Source organism: Plectropomus leopardus, unplaced genomic scaffold (assembly GCF_008729295.1).
Source record: "Plectropomus leopardus isolate mb unplaced genomic scaffold, YSFRI_Pleo_2.0 unplaced_scaffold4871, whole genome shotgun sequence".
Classification (NCBI taxonomy): Eukaryota; Metazoa; Chordata; class Actinopteri; order Perciformes; family Serranidae; genus Plectropomus; species Plectropomus leopardus.
The window spans coordinates 1-8,490 of NW_024653453.1; the positions used below are offsets into that span (position 1 = coordinate 1).

An 8,490-nucleotide genomic window follows, 5' to 3' on the forward strand; every position below is an offset into this window, starting at 1 on the left:
ACTTTTCTGTCGCCTCTGTGCCCTACATGGGGGCTGCATTAGTGTGTGTGATCAATAATTTGATTAAACTGTCACGATTGGGGCATCTAGGTTAGACAAACGAAGCCAAAGCTGGAAGATGTGTCAGAGTCAGGCAGAAGGAAGGCATGGCTGCCATCTAATCTGGATTACAGTTGATCTAGTACCTCAGAGTTCACTTTTTTTTTAAGTTCATTGGCTTCAGACTGTAAGCTTAAAGTCAGGATACCGTAGCTGGTGTTTCCCTCAAACTGACACACACCAAAAAAATACCTTCTTTAGCAAAAGAAAACTGTAGTTTCATCCTCCACATGTCACCACTTCCTCTAGCAGACTTGTCAGACACTGCCGGAAAAAGGAAACAGACAGCTGTCGTTTTAGAATGACAGTTCTCACAATTTCCCCTTGGCTTTTTAAATTAAAAATTTCAGCTGTTGTAAAAGATGACTGATAGAGGTTTGCCGTCCCAGTTTGGAGGAGTAGACTGGAGTCTGACATTAAATCTGAGCAATCTGCTGCTGTGAAGGAGTCAACAACAAAACATATTTTGTAGGGATATCAGGGGGTAATATCAGCAAGTCATCGGTATCAGCAGATAATGGCTTTAAAATGAAATATCTGCACTGGCCCAAAATAATTATTTCTGCCAGTATGACGATTGGCAATATGACACTTTAATTATGCAATTTTAATTAGTTAAAATAGGTCAAATTTTCTCAGTTTTTGGCTATTGTCAGGATTGTATTTGTGAGGGCATCATCCAAGCCTGTTAGAGTGGGAGGATTTTTTAAGTTCTGCATAAAATTTGTTACATAAGAATAAATTTATCATGTTTTACATAAAAGCAGCAGTAATAGAGATTTTACGTTCTATGTATATATTGGCATTGACATCTGCAGTCAGCCAAAATGTTAGAAAACATGACAAAGAATTCAATTTTATACATCCCTAATATTTTGAGAATAAATATGTCATGTTTAAAATATAACCTTAGTTAAAGTAGAAGTAAGAGAGATTTTATTTTTTCTGCATTTGTTCAGTGAGCTAAAATTACTGTTTTTGTCAGTTGAGTCTGGTGGCTTTGACAAGAGATGTTAACGCAAAGCAGTAAAAATACTATAATAGCATATTATAGCATACATTTTTATTAGCAAAAACATTATGTGTTGCCGATTTTAATTGCTTAACCTCTGTACTGGACTCCTGCCTGCTTCTCCAAACTAGGCACATGTCGACTGACATTTACTGTGTGTAATACACAGACTGTGGATGAGTACCTCATACAACCCCACTTTAAATATCTAAACTATCCCTTTAATCTATTTGCAGAATACAATATGTGGTTGTTAACAAACTGAAGCAGTCAGATGCTGCTGAGATTAAACTGCATGTGCTGTAGGCAAATGTAGTCGCAGCGTCACACAGAAGACATGTGGGCTGCTGCTGGCGAGCAGGAGATGCTTCAGAGTTACCTCACAGAAATCCACTCCTCTCCTCTCCACAGGCGCAAAGAAAAAGCTGCCGCAGTGAATGGGCCTTGCTTTATGGTGTTACTGACATTAAAAAGGAGCAAGTGGAGTGGAATATGTACCACACTGGCCAACTGTCTGTGTTGTTACAGTAGCCCAGATCATGAATCATTTTGCCTCGGGCTCCTCAGCCTGGGAAACTGATTCTGGAGACAGAATGGTTTGTTTGTCAGATGGCCTGAGATTGATTCTCTGTTGCTCTTTTTGTTTTTGTGCTCTCCCCCTTTGCTTTCTGACCCTGGAAACGCTGGATTTTCCTGCTCACTGGGACCAAAACACATGGATCTACACAAAACAGCTGTAAGTATTGAAATTCTGCTTTTATTAACACAATGTTATTTTTTTCCATCCATTGCTTACACACAGACAGTCAGTGTCCAGCTCTGCAGAATGTAATTTTACTCAAGATCTTCAAATACTCCAGTGTACCATCTAGCGCTGATGACAATCGACGATCGATTAATCTGCATAAAGATTTAATGTACTTGATCAATCATTAGGTGATGTAACGTGTTCAAAGTATATACAATATGTTGCTGTGAGCTTTGAGGAAAAATGCATTTGGTATTTTGTATAAGCATAAGTATGAGTTATTTTTTTAAATAATGATAAATCAATCATTATTTTACCAATAATTGATTAAATAAAGGACCCATAATTTGCAACTCTAATGCCAACTGTTTCCATTTTAAATGTAAAAATGTGTGACGGATAGGGGTCAACAAATAATTGTCCTGGCCTGTTATTGGGGCCAGTGTTTGTTTTTTGCCAATTAGCTGTATCAGAGCTTAATTTAATAATGAATCATGAATGGTCTCATTAACCACTACTCATTGGTGTCGGCCGTGAAAACCCAATATTGGTCAACCCCCAGTGACTCCAGCTCATTCAAATATTGGGTGCATCTTGAATTTTTGTATTTTTCTCAATGTACGTTTGATGTAATAAAAACAGGAATAAGCACATGTAGAGTATGTATGTGAAGCTGGCGAACATTGTTAGAAAAAATATTATGAATGTACTAAAAGGGGAACATTTGGGTTCAGGTGGTTAGAAGACTGGGAGTATATTTCAGAGTTGGCAGCGCGGGATGATAAAAACTTTTTAAAGTCTTGCAGTCGAAGCTGGGGTGCAAGATTAGATTTCTGTAAATTTAATGTTGTTGTTTTTTTTAACTTTCTTACAGCAGCAAAAGAATCTGGAAGGATATGTTGGCTTTGCAAGCCTCCCCAACCAAGTGTACAGGAAGTCTGTGAAGAGGGGCTTTGAGTTCACCCTGATGGTCGTGGGTAAGAACACACGCTGCTCAGCCCTCTGTTTGCTCGTTTTTATATGAATCATTTCATTGTGTTTTTTGCGGTTGGCATTTGCAAATCCCTCGCTGCGGTTTGTTTTCAACACAGAGACAGAGAGGTTGTGTGTGCGTACAGTCATATTTATACACAAGGGGACATGCCCCCAGCTTTGAAGTGTTAATTGCTAAGTCAGGGAGGAGCGGGGGCGTTTTGTTGCTGTTTTTCAAAGTAATCTTGATGTCACGTCCTTGACACTGTCTCCCAGAACAGACACATTTGGTACGGATTTATCTAGCGCTCCACTCAGAGAATCAAAAATGGACACATTCTTTTAAAAATGCCTGGATGTGGTGGTTGACACGGATCCAAGATCCTCCTCGGCTGATCAGACCCTGTTTGGAGGGAAAATGTTTCCTCGGGTCAAAACCATTTCCTGTGGTGGGAGCGACAGAATATGTACCCAGCATGCCTCTAAGAATAGCGCATCTCCCATTGCTTTCCACAACACTGTGTTTCGACAGGCTTTTGCTTATAGTAGGGCTGATGTATTTCTGTAACATGTTAGTGTGCAGTCTTTGTATTGCTGTTATTAGGTACTTACATTAGAACACCCTCGTGACAAGGCACTTAGATTGTGCTTCAACTCTCTGCAGCGTGTCCACTGGAAACGCTGCTGGATGGAGACCAAGTGGTCCTCCTGGGCCTGTGAATGCTTTAATGCATTGATACTCAACTTGTGGCCCACAGGCTAAATCTATCAGGGGGACAGTAAAAATAGTAATATACACATTCAGAATTGGTTTTGTACTTTGAGTGTACAGAAGGTGCCAAAGTTTATGAAAGAGCATCAAATAGAGCTTGCTTTTCAAAATAAGTGTTGGTGGAGGATCCCCCACAACCCCCAACAGGACTCCTGGCTAAGCCCCTAATGTCCTTCACTCCTAGAAATGTATCTGAGAAACGTCCTAATATCTGAGAAATGCTACAAACATCCTAAAATCCTATAAACATCCAAAAAACTTAGAGTCATCTTAAAATCCTACAAACATCTTAAAAGCCCAGAAATGTCCTAAAATCCCCAAAAATTCCTAAAATCCTAAAAATGTCCTGAAGTCCTGGAAATGTCCCCAAATCCTAGATTCATCCTAAAATCCTAGAAATGTCTTGAAATCCTAGAAATGTCCTAAAATTGTAAATGTGTCCTAAAATCCCAGAATTCTTCTAAACATCCTTAAGTTCCACTGTGTCCTAAAATCATAGAAACATGTATGGAGATGCTGCGACTGGCCCCTGGCCTCCTTTCATTTTGCAAAAGCGGCCTTCAAGGAAAACCAGTCCATGCTTCCTGCTTAGATGTGTTTGCAACAAACAGCTTCATTTTGGGAATAATTTCAGAGAAGATACAAATGGCATTACATCTAGGAACAAGGAAAAGTCCTCTGGGCTTTGTCGGTACTTAAATGCTCGTCATTGTTTAATGGTATCTCCCTCTTGCATGGACTCTCTCACACACACACAATATTCAGCTTTTCTTGGCTCTGACGAGCTGTGAGCCCACATGTCCCTGTCGTGCAACGCAGTGCGTCACCAGTGTGGTGTGAAAGAGGAAAAGAGGATGAAAGAAAGAGGAAGGGAAGCAGAGAGATGGGACTGGTATTAGCTGCAGTGACTGGCACGTCGTCTGCCCACGCCTCTTGAAGCACATGACCCAACAACCTGTTCAGTTCACAGATTGCAGAGCAGCACATTTCACGGGCCTGTCACCGCTTCATATCGCAGTAAATTTAACAAGCGCATACCCACACACAGTGACGTGCCATGCATAAACCGTGCAACAAACAAATGCCGCAGTGCAAGATCCACACTTTGACTGCAGCTCTGGTGTAAATGGTGACTCGTTAAATATTGACTCGTGGCCATCAGCCAAGGCGGGCGGCATCAGTGGTCGTTTCCACTAATGATTCTTTTCATTGGGAGCTTGGAAACTGGGCGCACAATGGCCAGCCAAGCTTGAGAAGCCTCCCAGACCGCACAGCCAGTCAGCTGCACATAACAAGAGTCATTGTCTGTGTTGTTTCCTTAGCCTTTTAACTGTTAGCCCAAATGGATTAATGTCTTGGGCAAATGTCAGTCTCATCTCGGACAGACACACGGCCTTTGGTTGTGTGCAGGATGTCAACAGTGATCTTTGTGTGAATATAAAACAGGCGCTGATGCAGTGCTTTACAGTGCAGCAAACTTTCTGATTATCACCTGAAGGAAGAGGTCACCCACTACAGAAACATGATGACAGAAAACGTCCAGTTATTGTGTTAGTTTGACTAAAACTGGACTTTTAAAATACACGTGAACATGATATTCGGACTGAAAGTCAAATTTCTCAAAGTCAGACGCACCAAGATAATCTGGTTGACGGTGAATTTACTGTTTCATGTGTACGTTGTAACTGGCCAAGGTGTTCTGTGCGTGCTCTGTAGTCCCTGTGCCAGACTTTGACCTGAAAGACAAACAGCATAAATTCAGAGAAGAAAGGCAGGAAAAACAAAAAAGAAGACGAATGAAGGAAATCAAACGAGAAAAAAGGGCAAAGTACCTACAACTTGTTTGGTATGTGACATAATTCGTCAAGCGGAAAAGGGTCCAATGGCAACTATCTGAGAGGGGACATATCCCCACCTCCTGTAGCGGAGTCAGGCATATTTCCATCTATGAATTGATCCTCCAGCGTTGCCTGTATACTGGGAAAGGAACAGAAGTCCTAATAAATGGCCTAACGTAGCGAAAATCTTAAATCAGCTTCACTGGGCATGTAAACTGACTGATGAAATGCTGATTTAATGTATGTTTTTGTTTTTTTCCAGGTGAATCAGGGTTGGGCAAATCCACGTTGATCAACTCCCTGTTCCTAACAGACCTGTATTCACCAGAGTATCCTGGACCTTCACACAGAATCAAAAAGACTGTACAGGTACGTTTGGCCACAAAAAGATCTTTGAGCTGACATGCTGCACACATTGTTTAAGAGGAACTCTGGTATTTTTCAACTGGATTTGTTGCTTTCTATGGAAAAATATTTAATTTTGCTGTAGGGCCCTGCAGCACTCTCTCAATACTGGACCTATTTCAAAAATTGTTGTTTTTAGGAGTTACCTCCTGAGAAAAAAGGGTCCAGGTTCATTTAAAAAAAACAAAAGTTCCCCTTAAAACACACCTGCTCTGTAAAAATGATCTGGGACAAAAAAAAACACACTGAGTGGAACTGCCACAGTTTTTAATTACAGCAACAAAATAACCAAACAACATTCGATAAATGGCACAGTTTAAAAAAAACCCATCTAAATGCTGTCTTTTACTTTAGCTGTGCCTGTTTACGATTATCTAACATACCAGCAGCTTTGGCACAATCTTTATGATATTTTCTTTTAAAAATGTGTCCCTGACTAAACAGATAGAACCAACAAGTACAGATTAACTGTCTCATAGCACTTCTGTGTTAATGATATAAATGCCTTCTTATTCATCAGTTTATTTTTAACTTGTTCTCCGCCATTACATTTTTTAACAGTTACAGCAGCATTAGGACCATTAACAGACTTTACATATTGCAATGAAAACGTAAATGAGTGCTCTGTTGATATAACATTGTGATGAAGAGTGTTACAGTGCCAGAAAACCTGCTTTGTGAAAACTGTTATCCTTTCCTTTCTTTCCATACGTCATCTGAAGTAGTCACTACAAAGGTTTAACATCAGCAGACATCGTCTAAATATTAAAGAAAGCTATTGTACTTTTAGATTTATGTTTATATGACTTAACCAAGTTTACCAAACTGTAATGTGGTTTGATTGACGCTTTAGGAAGTGCAGTAAAACCTCTGAGAGTCTGACTTGTTTAAACCAACATGAGAAACTGGCAGCTGCTGCCATGAACACCTTCATCTTCGTCTTCCCTAATTACACAACTTGGTCCTGAATCTCGAGTGCTGCACTTGTATCAGTCTGGCTCCTGACTGACAGCGCTGCTATCTCCACATGCTTGTGTGTCGTTTCTGGCTTCTTAGCATAGTTAGCTAATAGCACAGTGTGACATGGCGTGTTGCTGCATGCTGCAAGCTTAAAGTGTTTTTATGTGAAATACACCGGGTTCATACGGTCATGACAAACCTGGAAAAGTCCTGGAATTTGCAGAAAGTAGTTTCCAGGCCGGGAACAGTTTTGGAAAACTAAATGTACCCTCAAAAATTATGGAAAAGTCAAAATAAAACTTTAGAATAAGTAATAAATAGAGATTTTAAGTTGTATCCCCTCCAGCTAAGTGAAACTTCAAACATAAGTCCCTCCCCAGTGCTTAAATATTATTTGACATGCCTCCATGTTTTTGCACCAGCCCCTCCTCTCTCATAAAAAAGTGCCTGTTATATTTGAATATTAAGTCTTGTTTTGAATTCATTATTTGAATTTATTATTTTTTGGATAACATAAAAAAAGCTATTATTAATTAAAAAGAACAGATAAGTAGTCTCAATGGTCTTTTCAGAGAATGTATGGTCTTTAAAATTTGCCTCAAAGTCACAGAAAATGTATTGGTAAAAATGTGTTCTGAACCCTGAAATTATGATCCTGGATGTTAATTACTTGCCTTCCATATAGTGTTTTTTTATTTTTGTTGTTAATTAAAATATTTAATCAATTTAAGGCAGAAATAAACACAATATGCCCTTGTTTCTGTCTCCTGTGCCAGGTGGAACAGACAAAAGTTTTAGTTAAAGAAGACGGCGTCGAGCTGCTGCTCACCATCGTCGACACTCCAGGGTTCGGAGATGCCGTCGACAACAGCGACTGGTAAGGATCGCCACAACTCAAACTCAGCACTGATACTTCATTTATGATCCTTGAAATACCAAATGTACTCTCCGACATTCCTAATTCAAGAGGTATTTTGTGAGGATTTGTTTCTTAAGAGAAATTTCTGTTGTGCAGCTGGCAGCCCATCATTGACCATATTGACAGCAAGTTTGAAGACTACCTGAACTCCGAATCCCGGGTGAACAGACGACAGATGCCCGACAGCCGGATCCACTGCTGTCTCTACTTCATCACCTCGTCGGGACACGGGTGAGTCTGGGAGACAAAATCATAAGACTGTTTAATTCTACGAATGCTAAGCATCGGTATTTGCCTCTTTGACTGCAATCAGAATATCTGCAAATTAGATGACGTTTTCCGATGGCTCTGACCGATTTTTTTCTGTTGTCACATCAAACTAGCACAGGCTAAAAAGCTTAAACTGTTTGTGATGAGATCGCTGGTAACAGCCAGCATCCTGGGGACAATAGGAAATGTGTTTGGCTTCCCCCCGGATGACTTGAGGACCTAAGGTCAAGAAAGTTGTTTCAGAAATGCATATGATCCGATTTCTGCTTATTCAAAAGTCCTATAATGGAAGGCTGAATAATGCTTAAACTGTATCTTTTTATAGTGTAGATTTGATTGTTTTCCTAGTAAAAAATGGGAGTAAATGACAAAATAAACAATACAAAAATATCAGTATCAACTTTTGGCAAAATTCTTATTTTAAACAATTGTAACTGCCCAGAATTTCACCTTTTGTGCATCCTTATTAAGTTTATAAGAAAATTAATATCTTTT

At 39.8% G+C, this 8,490-nt stretch overlaps 1 protein-coding gene across 1 annotated transcript; it reads left to right on the plus strand.

The window, feature by feature from the left end:
• The first annotated feature begins 1,811 nt into the window (after positions 1-1,811).
• Positions 1,812-7,977, plus strand: LOC121939459 (septin-7-like). Its single transcript, XM_042482479.1, has 5 exons — positions 1,812-1,847; positions 2,734-2,836; positions 5,704-5,810; positions 7,583-7,683; positions 7,822-7,977. Exons 1-5 carry the CDS (start codon positions 1,827-1,829, stop codon positions 7,958-7,960), a joined length of 471 nt encoding a protein of 156 aa, XP_042338413.1. The 5' UTR covers positions 1,812-1,826; the 3' UTR covers positions 7,961-7,977.
• The last annotated feature ends 513 nt before the right edge of the window (positions 7,978-8,490 follow it).

Coding starts and splice junctions, on each gene's coding strand:
- LOC121939459 (XM_042482479.1), top strand. CDS start 1,827: ATGGATCTACACAAAACAGCT. Junction 1,848..2,733: donor TGGATCTACACAAAACAGCT/GTAAGTATTGAA, acceptor ACTTTCTTACAG/CAGCAAAAGAATCTGGAAGG. Junction 7,684..7,821: donor GCCGTCGACAACAGCGACTG/GTAAGGATCGCC, acceptor TCTGTTGTGCAG/CTGGCAGCCCATCATTGACC.